The sequence below is a fragment of the Homarus americanus genome, unplaced genomic scaffold (assembly GCF_018991925.1).
Source record: "Homarus americanus isolate GMGI-L3 unplaced genomic scaffold, GMGI_Hamer_2.0 scaffold824, whole genome shotgun sequence".
Lineage (NCBI taxonomy): Eukaryota > Metazoa > Arthropoda > Malacostraca > Decapoda > Nephropidae > Homarus > Homarus americanus.
The window spans coordinates 1,485,631-1,500,732 of record NW_024719328.1 but is presented as its reverse complement, the minus strand read 5'-3'; the positions used below and the strand labels follow the sequence as shown (position 1 = coordinate 1,500,732).

At 55.4% G+C, this 15,102-nt stretch overlaps 1 protein-coding gene across 1 annotated transcript; it reads left to right on the top strand.

Annotated features, from left to right (window-relative positions):
• Nucleotides 1-13,209: 13,209 nt before the first annotated feature.
• Nucleotides 13,210-14,593, top strand: LOC121860024 (the record flags this gene model as incomplete). Its single annotated transcript, XM_042357038.1, has 2 exons — nucleotides 13,210-13,290; nucleotides 14,543-14,593. Coding segments are annotated over 2 exons (132 nt in total), but the record flags the coding sequence as incomplete, so codon positions are not given.
• Nucleotides 14,594-15,102: the final 509 nt, after the last annotated feature.

Genomic DNA, 15,102 nt, shown 5'->3' with positions numbered 1-15,102 from the left:
GTTTAGGAAATGGATACAGTTTTTCACTGACAACGTCTTGATCAGGGAAGCATTTATCAGCAAGCATTAGAAGATGCAGAGAAGTTGCAGTTGTTCACGTTAGGGATGTCGGAGGCGTAGACAAGATCCCAGTTAGCGACTCATTAGGTTGTTTTTCAATCAGGATCATGTTGTTACAGAAGTAGTCTCTGTATTTCAGTGAGACTCTGAGCTTTGAATCTTATGACTGGGGAACTGGGAAGTGGTTTGAGATGTTATTTATAAATAATTCCCTTGCAAGATTATTGGGATTGTTTTTGTCCACATATGATCTATCACAGTGGCAGAGGTGGCAGTACTCTAGTGGGTTTGAATATAGTGTTGAAGAAATGTAAGAATGTCTAATACTGAGGTGTCGGTTTCACAGTTTTAATAGATCCAAGGTTGAAATTTCTGTTATGTAGCCAAAGTTTCATCTCTAAACTTATATGATGAGATAAGCTCAAATAATTTATCAAGAAAATTTCTTACATTAGAGTGGGGTCTCTTGTAGATTACTCCTCCTAGGATATTTCGTGTGTCGTTACGTAATTCAGTAAAACACTCTCCATGTACTCCTCTGGGCCTTTATATCATCTCTTACAGTATTGCTCTTGATATCAACATTTAGGGCGACACCACACTGTGTGTCGTGACGATAGTGGTAGTGTCTATAATTAGGAATGTTATACAAATGGTCAATATCGTTAGTGCGTTTGATCTCACAGAACTCCGTGCAGCATCAAATTTGTGGGCAATAGAAGACAAACACTGATCTAAAAAGGTATCTAGATGAAGGAATACTGCTGATGTTATGGCTAATCAGGAGAGGAATGAGTGGTAAAACTAGAACTAAACTCAGGGAGTCCAGGAAAGTTATAGTTACAGTTGGGGGTTAATTGTAACCCAGTGAGTTTTAATGAAAGCATCACGGGATCGATATGAGGGGTATTGTGTTGACACCATGGGTAAAGGGGATGTAACAGATACGATGTAGCACATCATTATTAGGAACATTGATACTGATTAAGGAACGAAATAAACTCAGGGTCACTGAGGTGTGAAAAAAGGAAGATCTAGAAAGTTAACGGTACTGTTGGTGATTCCCCAGATTGGTGGGAGGTGCGCCTGTCACTTGGTTTTTGAGGTTGCTGGTTTCCTACAGAGGTAGACGTGTAGTACTCGGGATTGGCCGGCAGGGGGGGAACTCCTCAGGTAGTAAACGACAGTGACTGGTTCCTCCTCAATAGGGAGGGTTTCTCGAGGGGAGGTTTGGGGGGGAGGTTGGTACCGCAGGTTGGTGAGTGGGCGGGTGTCCGCTTGCTCGATCCTCTAACAAGGTTTTATGACTAAACGTCATATGTTTCCCTTGTTCCTAGCTATCGCTATGGTCCATTGCTGTAGGCGGGCTTTAGTCCACACTTTAGCTCACGGTCAGAGAGGATGAGAATTTTGTTATATGATGTCATGAGGGGCGGTAATAGTTGGGTTTCCGGACGCGTTGAACACAGTCAAAACTTTACTTCAGTGAATTTGGAAATGTTCATTCAGCAGCCGTGAAATTTTGCGCTGGGATGACTCCAGTTCCTCGTGGGCGTCTTCGACCCTCCGGCAATCCTGGTTGTTTCGCCGCCCTGTCATCACATAATCCACCGGTCTGCTGTTGTCCTTCAGATTCCGTTTTAGCTTGGAATTCTCCTCCACTGAGCTGTTGAACTTGGGTCTTGAGTGTTCGGTTGTCTTTAGCTTCAATGTTCAATTTTGCTTGTAAGTCATTAATTTGTCCTTGCGATAACTCCAAGCTTCCTTTAATCTCACATAGCTGGTCAGTGAGACGCCCGTCAGCTTCTTCTAGCTTTCTGGTAGTACTCATATTCATTTGTTGTATATGATGTCCTGTATGAAGTCCGTTGGACTTCCATTATCATCGATCAGCTGTTGTTTTAATGAAATTTGAATGTCTGATACTAGCAGCAACTTAGACATATCGGAGCTCGTGAGGGCTGAGATTACAGATTACAGATTGCGGGCTCGTGAGGGCTGAGTTACAGGCCTGTAGGAGGCTAGTTTATTGGGCTTACATCCTGTGCAAGGTGAAGCGCAAGCTTGCTCAAGAAGCATGCGAGTTCATGCTTGCCTTTATGACTCATGCATTAAGGGCGTAAAAACCTGGAAGGTCATGGGTTTTGTCCTTACAGAAAGTGACAATGATGAGTGTGTATTCCCAGTACAATTATCTGTTTGCAAAGTGTGGCAGTCCCTATATGTCAGTGCCAGGCACAGGGAGAGATATCTGGTCAGGAGGGAAGAGGTGCCACCCTGTAGGTGGAGGTCATAGGGCAAATGAGGTTGTGGTGAAGGGGTGTGAGAGTCTGTTGACCACAAAGTTTACAAACAGTGTGGCCACTCAGGGGTGCCAATTACTAGGCGTGGCAAGCAGTGGTGATAGGAAGTAGCAGTAGGGAGACAGTCCGTTGGTCAGTGTTGTGGTGAGCGGTGAGTGTGGACGGTGGGTGGGCAGAAACTCAAGGCCTAGATTACAAACTGTTGAGGTTTGGTGGGCCTACCTCACGTGGTAGACACAGATTCACCAGTAAATTGACAAATATATCTACTTAGGGGGATCACAGATAGATATTGTACTGGTCACGACACTCCCGTCACTCACAAATCAGATTTCCTAGATATCAGACTGAGTACTCCTGGAAAGACCCTGTTTTTCGACGAAAACACGGAGCAACACACGTCCCACCACCACACTACAAGTATTATGAAGCTCGTTTAGTCCAAATCTGAATTCATCGTTCACAATTCTTGAAATTTCCATTACAGGTTTCTTGCCCATATGCAGACTAATATTGACGCTATCTGCTCTACTGTTAAATCTTTCCTCCTGCCCATTGTGGTAAAACAAACAAAGAAACAACAGACATTGTGGAAATAAATAGGGCAATGTCGGTGGGGGTAAACCTCATAAATCTTCGTTCACAAAATTTACGCGGGCAACTGGAGAACGTTTTGATTGCTGGCTGACTTGTCCTCAGTCTTCCTTCACTGACAGACTTACAATGCTTGCCTCGGCCTCAGCTGGCTGGCGTGGAGGGTTGTGAGACACTTCAGCAAAAATCACTTCCCGTCGGCCACATTGCGCATAATGTAATGGCGAGGAGTGTATATATACCTGTTCTTCTGTTTCATTTACCCTATCTCCTCCACACTCTCTCTCACTTCCTCTTCCTCCTACTCCTCCTCCTACTCCCGCCCCTCTTCACCACCAAAATCACTCCCAACACACCCTCCTCCTCTCCCCCCTCCTCCTGCACCACACTCACTCTATCTCTCTTCCTCTTCCTCCTCCTTCATCACCACGCTCACCTCTCTTCCTTTTCCTCCTCCTTCATCCGCAAATTCCTCCAACTCCTGAACAGTGACATTACCCATATGAATCTGACCTCTATACATATATAGCTGTTAATGAATATGATGTATTTCTTTGTGTATGAACCTCTGTCCTACATTGAGAAGTGATACCACCCTCAGTGTCAAGACCTGACTGAATTAATCAGAAAAAAGGCAAACTGTACTACAAGCTTTGTAGATCCTCCTCCACTTCCTCCTCCTCCTCTTCCTTCTCCTCCTCCTCCTCCTCCTCCTTCTCACCTCTCCTCCTTCCCCTCTACCGCACTCCTCCAGCTCCTCCTCCTCTCCCTTCTCCACTCCTCACTGCTCCTCCTATAATTAAACAATCTTTATCCAGGGAAATCCATCTCGTCTTCCGCCCACTAATCTATTTTTGTCTACTCTTTCCCCTAAGACATTCACGGCTGACTCTTTTTCTCCCCCTCCAACATTTACCCCTCTCTCCTTCCTTCCCTCTCCTCCCTCCAACCTTCTCTCTCTTCCTCCTTACCTCCAGCCCACCATTCCTCCTCTCCCTCCCTCCTTCACCTTCCTCCATCCCTCTCTCCTTTCATTATTCCCTTCCCTTCATTCCCTCCGTCACTCTCTCTTTCCCACCTTCATTCCTTCATCCCTCCTTAATTCCTCCCCTCAATCCTTCTTTCCCGTTCTCCTTTCCTCTACCCTTCCTTCCTTCTTTTACTCCCTCCCTCACACCTCCTTTTCCCTTATCCTTCTCCCCTTTAATCCTTCAAGCCGTCTCTCCATTCTTCCTTCCTTCCACCTATATTACCCCCCCAATCTACCCCGTCCTCCTTCCCTCACTCCTTCCTACACCCCCTTCTTCCCCTACGTCTCTCAATTCTCTCTCCTGAACGTTCATCCTTCTCTTCTTTCTCCAAAAACACTGATCCACACTTTTACCACACCACACATACTAGTTCCTTGCCTTTTATGCTGCCGCCTCCCCTGCCTTCCTCTCCTCATACCACACTCACCTCTGCCTCCCCTCTCTTCACACCATACCCAGCTTCCTCTCTACTCTACAGTACAGATATAATTGCTACGTTGAATCGGAAGTGCTTGATGACATTCTTGCTGTCTATCCAAAATCTGATAGATCACACTGAATAGTCCTCAAATAGAATATGACTTATTCTGTATATGAACCAGTGTCCTGAGTGGCAGTGAACAGTGATATCGCCCACATGGTTATGAGCTACCTAATATACTATAGCGCTATCCGAATGTATGTCTGTCTGTCTGTTTGTCTGTCTGTCTGTGCAGCCGAAACGACACAATCGTTTTTCATCAAACTTGGTGGAAAAATCGCAAAAAATTCGTAGAGTGGAACAAACCTGGTTCCATGTCGATGGTTTCTTTAGGAAGCCATTAATTAACCATTTTATTTACAATGGAAAACACACACTAATTAACCATGCAAGTACCGTGCTGCACCCTCATTCGCTGTACGCCGTCAGCCGGATACAATACAGTACAATACCATACAATACCCACAATACCATACCCATACAATATAATACACAACAAACTATAAATATTTGTAAGAAATAAACATAATAATATAGACATATAAGACTCACAACTTGATAAGATATCCGTAAGACATTAACTGGAAATGTGATTAAATGTTTTGTTATTAATCAGTGTGAAATGTATGGTATTGGTACAATCCTAATGGTCTCTAATCCTGTTGATTGGTGAGAGTAAATCTGGGTTTATTGAGATAAGTGGAGTGTGGGGTTTATTCTATGTTAGTCTCAGGTACGACCCTTATTAACAATCACGACCATGATTATAACAACCAGGACCATGATTATAACAACCACGACCATGATTATTACAACCACGACTATGATCATAACCACGACCCCAGATTATAACAACCACGACTATGATTATAACAACCACGACTATGATTATAACAACCACGACCATGATTATAACCACGACCATTATCACAACTAACTACGACCATGATTATACAACCACGACAATGATTATAAAAAACGCGAGCCAGTCACAACCACGACCATGTTATGACAACCACGACCATGATTATAACAACCACGACCACCATTATAATACCACGACCGCCGTTATAGCAACCCCGACCATGATTATAACAACTACGACCATAATTATAACGCACCGTGATTATAACAACCACGACCGCAGGTATAACCACGACCATGATTATAAAAACGACCGCGATTATAACAACAACGGCTATGATTATAAGAACCACGACCATGATTATAACAACCACAACCATGATTATAACAACCACGACAATCTGGAAAACGATGTCGCTTCACGCTGTCAGCCGGACGGCGGTTGTGCGCTGACAGCACGAGCGTGCGAACTTTCACGCCTCCGTAAACTGTACCACCGGACTCGCCACGGGCACGAAGGCCCTGATCACCCAATATATATACTATTACTGTAGAGATCAATTTCTTTGTGTATGAACCTCTGTCCAGCGTGGCAGTAGTAATAACACCCTAAGTGTCAGGACTGACTGGATTACCAAAAAGAAGGCTAACTCTACTCAGAGCCTCGCAAATTTGTTAACCTCTACCACACTCACCCCTGCCTCCTTTCACCTCTACCACACTCACCCCCTGCCTCTTCTCTCTTCTCAAACCACACACTCACCCTGCCTCCTCTACCACACCACATTCACCCTTGCCACTCACACCACACCTCACCCCTCCTGCTCACCACACCACTCACCTCTGCCTCCTCTACCACACCATTCACCCTCCCTGCTCTACCACCACACTCACATCTGCCTCCTCCACCACACCACATTCACCCCAGCCTCCTCTACCACACACACCTGCCTCCTCTACCACACACTCACCCCTCTGCTCTACCACCACTCACCTGCCTCCTCTACCACACCACCTCACCCCTGCCTCCTCTACCACACCACACTCACCTGCCTCCTCTACCACACCACACTCACCCCTGCCTCCTCCCACACCACACTCACCCCTGCCTCCTCCCACCACCACTCACCCCTCCTCCTCTACCACCACTCACCTCCCCTCCTCCCACACCCACACTCACCCTGCCTCCTCTACACCACACTCCACCCCTCCCTCCTCCTACTACACACTCACCTCTGCCTCCTCTACCCACACACCACTCACCTCTCCTCTACCCACCCACCCCTCCCTCCTCCTACACCACCCCCCTCCTCCCACCACACTCACCCTCCTCTACCACACCCCTCCCTCCTCTACCACACCACACTCACCTGCTCCTCTACCACACCCTCACCCCTGCCTCACCACCACCCCCTCCCACTCTACAACCACTCCCTGCCTCCTCTACCACCACCCTCACCCTCCTCCTCCCACCACACTCACCCCCTCCCTCCTCTACCACACCACACTCACCCCTCCCTCCTCTACCACACCACACTCACCCCTCCCTCCTCCTACCACACTCACCTCCTCTACACCACTCACCTGCCTCATCCCACCACTCACCCCTCCCTCCTCTACCACACCACTCACCCTCCCTCCTCTACCACCACACTCACCTGTCTCCCTTTCCCCACCTCCAAGATTCACTGGTGCAATAAGTTATTTTCCTATTGCTTAATATAACTGAGTAGACATAATGACTATTTAAATACAACGCATCGTAGACACACTAAGTGGATAATGTGTATTAATATAACAGATATATGTTTATTGGGTCTATTTCAGGCTATTATATACCAGGCAGAATAATTGTCATATTGTATTTTGACTACCAGCTGGAGTCCTTTAAACACTGAGTCTATATTTTTGTATTTGTTATGGTCAATTCTAAGGCCAAGTCAATTAGTGTACTATTTTTATATGTTTGTTTGAGTGATGTGTGTTGTTTGAGAATTCATAGCTATGATGAAAAATAATCAGAATAGTATTATATTTTTAAATATATATAGTATTTTTTCAACAAACGATATGTAAAAATAATTCGCCGAGAATATTTACCCACAATTTTATATAACTCTTAGAAATTTGCGTCTTCTCAGGACTTGCAAGATATGTAAGTAATTTCCTCAGTACAATAGAACTAAGCGACTGGCGGCGCCGACCAGTTCCTCACCCCTACACCATCTATTGAAGCTGGGCACTCCTTTATCCTCCCTCACCCTCCTTCTCCTTTCCTCACCCTCTCCTTCTCCCCCTTTCCTGCACACTCTGTTCTCCCTCACCCTCTCCTTCTCCCCTTTCTGCACACTCTCATTCTCCCTCACCCTCTCCTTCTCCCCCTTTCCTGCCTCTGTTCTCCTCACCCTCTCCTTCTCTCCCTTTCCTCTTTCCCATTCCCTCACCCTCTCCTTCTCCCCCTTTCCTCACACTCTGTTCTCCCTCCCCTCTCCCCTTCTCTCCCTTTCCTGCACCCTCTCTTCTCCCTCACCTCTCCTTCTCCCCCTTTCACTCTGTTCTCCCTCACCCCCTCCTTCTGTCCCTTTCCCCACTCTGTTTCTCCCCTCACCCCTCTCCCTTCTCCCCCTCCCCACACTCTTTCTCCCTCACCTCTCCTTCTCCCCTTTCCACTCTGTTCTCCCTCACCCTCTCCTTCTCCCCTTTCCCTGCCACTCTGTCTCCTCACCCTCTCCTTCTCTCCTTTCCTGCACACTCTGTTCTCCCCCACCCTCTCTCCCCTCACCTTCATCCTCTCCCTCTCCTCTCCCTGCCCCACATTCTCTCCTTACTCACCCTAACAGTCACCGTCTCCTCCTCCTCACCTCTCCCCTCACCCCCTCACCCTCACCCTCACCCCTCACCCTCACCGTCTCCTCCCTCCACCCTCACCCTCACCCTCTCACCTCCCCACCCTCAGTCTCCTCCCTCCTCCTCCCCTCCGTCTCCTCCTCCCACCTCACCTCCTCTCTTCCACCTCACCCCTCTGTCTCCTCCTCTCTGTCTCCTCCTCACCCCTCCTCCTCCTCCTCACCCCTCCCTCACCATCTCCTCCTCACCTCTCACCTCTCCCACCTCACCCCTCACACACCTCTTTCTCCACCTCACCCTCCTTCCTCCTTCCTCACCGTCTCCTCCTCACCCCTCACCCTCCTTGTCTCCTCCCACCTCCCACCCTCACGTCTCTCCCTCACCTCCCCTCACCCACCTCACCTCCCCCTCCTCACCGTCTCCTCCTCCCTCTTCACCTCCCCTCCCCTCACTCTCCTCACCCACCTCCTCTCCCCTCCTCCTCACCTCCCCTCCCTGTCTCCTCCCTCACCTCCCCCTCATCCTCCTCCCTCACCTCACCTCCCTCCCTCCCACCCCTCCCCCTCACCCCTCCCTGTCTCCTCCTCACCCCTCCCTCTCACTCTCCTCACCTCCCCTCCCATCTCCACCCCTCACCCTCACCTCCTCCCTCACGTCTCCTCCTCACCCCTCACCTCACCATCTCCCTCACCCTCTCCTCACCTCCCACCTCTCCCTCCCCTCCACCCCTCCTTCTCCTTCCTCTCCTCCCCTCACCTCCTCGTCTCCCTCCCACCCCTCTGTCTCCTCCCTCACCTCACCTCACCGTCTCCCCTCACCTCCCCCTCTCCCATCCTCCTCCCCTCACCTCACCCCTCACCTCCTCACCTCCTCCCCCTCACCTCCTTCTCTCTGTCTCCCCTCACCTCCTTCCTCCATCATCTCCTCCCCCTCACCCTCCTCCTCCTCCTCCCCACTCTTTCCTCACCTCACCCTCACCCTCGCCTCCTCCCTCACCCCTCACCCCTCACCGTCTCCTCCCCTCACCCTCACCCCTCACCGTCTCCTCCTCACCTCTCCCCTCTGTCTCCTTCCCTCCTCCCCTCTCCTCCCCCTCTGTCCTCCCCTCCCCTCCTCCCCCACCTCACCTCTCTCACCTCATCTCACCCATCTCCTCACCTCTCCTTATCTCATCTCTCCACTCCTCTCCTCACCCCTCACCGTCTCCTCCCCTCACCCCTCACCCTCCTTAGTCTCCTCCTCACCTCACCTCACCTCTCCTCACCTCCTTCCTCCCCTCACCGTCTCCTCACCTCCTCAACCTCCCTCCCTCCCTCTCCTCCTCACCCCTCCCTCCTCTGTCTCCTCCTCACCTCACCTCCCCTCACACCTCCTCCTCACCTCCCCTCCCCTCTGTCTCCCTCCCTCCCTCTGTCTCCTCCCCTCCCCTCCTCCCCTCCTCCTCTCCCACCTCTGTCCTCCTCCCTCTGCTCCTTACCTCACCTCACCTCCCATCTCCACCTCGTCTCCTCCTCCCTCCCCATCTCCTTCCTCCTCACCGTCTCCTCCTCACCCTCCCTCTTGTCTCCTCCTCACCTCACCCTCACCGTCTCCTCCTCACCCTACTGTCTCCTCCCTCACCCCTCACCCCTCCCCACCCCTCACCCGTCCTCCCTCACCTCCTTCTCCTCCTCACCTCCTCTACCTCACCTCACCTCACCTCCTCCTCACCCCTCACCCCTCCCCTCGTCTCCTCCCATCTCCTCCCTACCTCCCTCACCTTCACCTCACCCCTCCCTCCTCCTCACCTCCCCCTCCTCCCTCATCCTCACCTCACCCATCTCCTCCTCCCTCACCCCCACCCTTCACCAGATCTCGTCCTCATCCTCACCCTCGTCTCCTCCTCCCTCCCCCTCACCTCTCATCCCTCACCCTCCCCTCACCTCTCCTCCTCCCCCTCCTGTCTCCTCCTCCCCTACCTCATCATCTCCTCCTCACCTCACCTCACCGTCTCTCTCACCTCACCGTCTCTCGTCTCTCCCCTCACCTCACCTCTCATCTCACCTCCCCTCACCTCACCTCACCTCCCCTCCTCTCCCCTCTCCTCTCACCCCCTCCCTCCCCCTCATCCTCCTCACCTCCCATCTCCTCCACCTCACCTCCTCCTCCTCCTCTTCGTCTCATCCTCTGTCCTCATCCTCTCTCACCCCCTCACCTCACCACTCCTTCCTCCCCTCCCCACCCCTCCCACCGTCTCCTCCTCCTTCACCTCTCCTCCCCTCACCCTCCCCCTCTGTCTCCTCCCTCACCCCTCCCACCGTCTCCTCCTCATCCTCCCCTCCCATCTCCCCTCCCTCCTCCTCCTTCCTCCTCCTCCCCCTCTGTCTCCTCCTCCTCACCTCCTCCCCCTCCCATCTCCTCCCCCGTCTCTCCCTCCCTCCTCCTCATCCCCTCCCACCCCTCACCCCTCACCCTCCCTCATCATCTCCTCCTCACCCTCACCCTCACCCTCACCGTCTCTCCTCCTCACCCTCACCGTCTCCTCCCCTCCCCACCCTCCTCACCTCCCTCACCCCTCACCTCACCCGTCTCCTCCCTCCCACCTCCCACCACCTCACCGTCTCCTCCTCCCCCTCCCCCTCTGTCCTCCTCCCACCCCTCACCGTCTCCTCCCCTCTCCTCCCACCTCCTCCTCACCCCTCCTCCTCCCACCTCCTCCCCTCCTCCCTCACCTCCCCTCCCCCTCTGTCTCCTCCCCTCCTCCTCCCACCCGTCTCCTCCTCCCACCTCCCCCTCACCTCACCTCCTCCTACCCTCACCTGTCTCCCTCCCCCCTCACCTCCTCACCCACCTCACCTCTCCTCCTCACCTCACCTCACCTCCTCACCCCTCACCCCTCCTTCCTCCCACCCCTCCCTACCTCACCGTCTCCTCCTCACCCTCCTCACCCTCTCTCCCCTCCCTCCCACCTCACCGTCTCCTCCTCCACCTCACCTCTGTCTCTCCTCACCTCACCGTCTCCCACCTCCCTCCCTCCCCCTCACCATCTCCTCCCCTCCCCTCGTCTCCTCTCATCCTCCCCTCCCATCTCCTCCCACCTCACCCCTCCTCCTCCCCTCCCCCCTGTCTCCTCCTCCTTCTCCCCACCCCTCCCTCACCTCACCTCCTGTCTCCTCCCCTCCTCCTCACCCCTCACCCCTCTCCTCCTCCTCTCCTCCTCACCTCATCTCACACCCTCCCTCACCCCTCCCTCACCCTCCTGTCCTCCTCCTCACCTCTCGTCTCCTCCCCTCCCCTCACCCTCTCGTCTCCTCCTCCTCCTCCCCTCCCCCCACCCCTCACCCCTCACCGTCTCCTCCTCACCCCTCACCTCTCCTCCTCCTCCTCCCCCTCACCTCTCCTCCCCTCCCTCCTCCTCCCCTCACCTCCCACCTCTGTCTCCTCCCACCTCCCCACCCCTCCTGTCTCCTCCCTCACCCCCTCCCCATCTCCTCCCCTCCTCCCCCCTCACCTCACCGTCTCCTCCCTCACCTCACCCCTCCCACCTCTGCTCCCACCTCACCTCCCCCTCCCCCTCCCTCCCTCCTCCCTCACCCCACCCTCCTTCACCTTCACCCCTCCTCCTCACAGTCTCCTCCCTCACCTCTCACTCACCTCACCGTCTCCTCCTCACCTCACCTCACCTCTCTCCTCCCCTCCCCGTCTCCCTCACCTCCTCCGTCTCCTCTCACCTCCCTTCACCTCACCTCACCTCACCCCTCCTCCTCCCCTCCCCTCCTTCTCACCTCCCCTCACCCCTCTCACCTCTGTCTCCTCCCCTCCCCTCTGTCTCCTCCCCTCCCCTCCCCCCTCTGTCTCCCTCCCCTCCTCTCCTCCCCTCTGTCTCCCCTCCCCTCTGTCTCCTCCCCTCCTCCTCACCTCACCTCCCTCCTCCACCTCATCCTCATCACCCCTCACCCTCCTCCCTCAACCTCCTCCTCACCCTCACCCTCACCCTCACCGTCTCCTCCTCCCTCACCGTCTCCACCCCTCACCCCTCCTCCTCCCCCTCACCGTCCTCCCTCACCCCTCCCTCTCCCACCTCCCCCTCCCGTCTCCTCCTCACCTCCCACCTCTGTCTCCTCCTCACCTCACCTCACCTCCCCCTCACCTCCCTCCCTCCTCCTCACCTCCCCACCTCACCTCACCGTCTCCTCCCCCTCACCTCTCCTCCCCCTCACCTCCCCTCACCTCCCTCCCTCACCTCCTGTCCTCTCTCATCCCTCACCTCACCGTCTCCACCCTCACCCCTCCCTTCCTCCCCTCACCGTCTCTCCTCACCTCACCTCCCACCCTCCCCGTCTCCTCCCCTCACCCCTCACCTCACCTCCCTCCCTTACTCACCCTCCTCCTCACCCCTCACCTCCTTGTCTCCCACCCCTCACCCCTCACCTCTGCATCTCTCCTCACCCCTCCCTCTGTCTCCTCCTCACCTCCCCCACCTCTGTCTCCTCACCCCTCCCCCTCTCCTCCTCTCTCTCACCTCCCCTCCCCTCACCTCCGTCTCCACCTCACCCCTCACCTCTGTCTCCTCCTCCCTCTCCCTTCCTCCTCTGTCTCCTCCCCCTCCACCTCTCCCCCTCACCCCTCCCTCCTCCACACTCCTGCATCTCCCTCACCCTCTCCTCACCCCTCACCCCTCCCCTCCCTCACCCTCCCCTCCACCGTCTCCTCCTCCCCCTCGTCTCCCACCTCCCACCCACCTCTCTCTCACCTCCTCCCACCTCCTCTGTCTCCTCCCCCTTCCTCCCCCCTCCTCCCACCTCCCACCTCCCCTCTCCTCCCCTCCCCTCACCGTCTCATCCCCTCCCCTCCCCCTCCTCCCCTCATCCCCTCACCCTCACCCTCTCACCTCCCCCTCACCTCCTCATCCTGTCCTCACCTCACCCTCCCACTCCTTAGTCTCCTCCCTCACCTCACCCTCACCGTCTCCTCCCCTCACCCCTCCCCCTCTGTCTCCTCCTCACCTCCCCTCGTCTGTCCTCACCTCCCCTCCCTCTGTCTCCTCCCCTCACCCCTCCCTCCTGTCTCCTCCTCACCCCTCCTCACCTCTGTCTCCTCCCTCACCTCACCCCTCTCGTCTCTCCCCTCATCCCCCTCCCCCTCTCACCTCTGTCTCCTCCTCCCCACCCCTCACCTCTGTCTCCTCCCCTCACCCCATCTCCTCCTCCTCCTCACCCCTCTCTCTCCTCCCCCTCACCTCTCCTCCCCCTCCTCTCCTCATCCCCTCACCTCACCGTCTCCTCCTCCCTCCTCACCTCCAAATCTCCTCTCACCTCACCCTCACCGTCTCCTCCTCACCCTCACCTCACCTCAACGTCTCACCCTCCTGTCCTCCTCACCTCCTCCCACCTCACCTCACCTCCTCCCACCTCCCCTCCTTCTCACCTCCCCCTCCCCCCTCTGTCTCTCCCCTCACCCCTCTCCTCCTCACCTCACCTCCTTACGTCTCCCCTCACCTCCCTCATCATCACCCCTCATCTCACCCTCACAGTCTCTCCCTCACCCTCCTTCTCACCTCACCGTCTCCTCCTCCCACCTCTGTCTCACCCTCACCTCACTCACCGTCTCCTCCCCTCACCCCTCCCTTCTCACCCCTCCCGTCTCCTCCCCTCACCTTCACCTCGTCTCCTCCTCCCACCCCTCCTCCCACCTCCCTCACCTCTCCTCCCCTCTCCCCTCCCCCTCCCCCTCTCTCCTCCCCTCCCCCTCTCTCCTCCCTCACCTCCTCTTTCCTCCCCTCCCCTCCCACCTCCTCCCATCTCCTCACCTCCCTCACCTCTCTCCTCACCTCATCTTCCTCTCTCCTCACCGTCTCCTCCTCACCTCACCTCCACCCGTCTCCTCCCTCACCCTCACCCTCACCTCTCCTCCTCCTCCTCACCCTCACCTCTGTCTCCTCCCTCCTTCCCACCCATCCTCCCCTCACCTCCTCCCCTCACCTCACCTCATCCTCCTCCCCCTCCCTCCTCACCTCGTCTCCTCCTCACCTCCCCTCACCTCACCTCCTCACCATCTCCTCCCCTCCCCCTCACCTCCTTGTCTCCCTCTCACCAGTGTCCTCATCCTCACCCTCACCTCTCCTCCTCACCTCCGCCTCACCCCTCCACCGTCTCGTCCCCTCGCCCCTCACCCCTCACGTCTCCCTCCTCCCACCTCACCGTCTCCCTCACCCTCACCTCCCCTCTCCCCTCCCCCTCGTCTCCTCCTCACCTCACCCCTCCACATCTCCTCCTCTCTCACCCCGTCTCCTCCTCACCTCCTCACCTCCCTCCTCACCTCCCCTCTGTCTCCTCCTCCTCCCTTATCTCCTCCTCTCCCTCTCGCCCTCCCCACCCCTCACCGTCTCTACCACCCTCACCTTGCCTCACCCTCACCCTCACCGTCTCCTCCCTCATCCTCACCTCACCTCCCCTCCCCCTCACCCTCACCTCTCCTTCCCCCTCCCACCTCTCTCCTCCTCACCTCTGTCTCCTCACCCCTCCTCCTCCTCTGTCTCACACCTCACCTCCTCACCGTCTCTCCCTCACCTCTGCTCCTTCACAGCTCTCCTCCTCCGCCTCTCCTCCACCTCACCTCTCCTCCTCACCCTCACCCTCACCCCTCACCCCTCCTCCCTCTCACCTCTCCCTCCTCCCCTCCCCTCCCCTCACCCCTCCCCTCACCCTCCCCCTCCCTCTCCCCCCCTCCCCTCCCCACCCTCACCTCTCTCCCTCACCTCCCACCTCCCCTCCCCTCACCTCACCTCACCCCCTCTTACCTCTCCCCACCTCATCTCCCCTCCCCTCACCCCCCTCACCTCATCCTCTCCCTCACCCTCTCACCTCCTTTCTCTCCCACATCCTCCTCCCTCCCATCTCCTCTCCTCACACTCCTCACCGTCTCCTCCTCACCCTCACCGTCT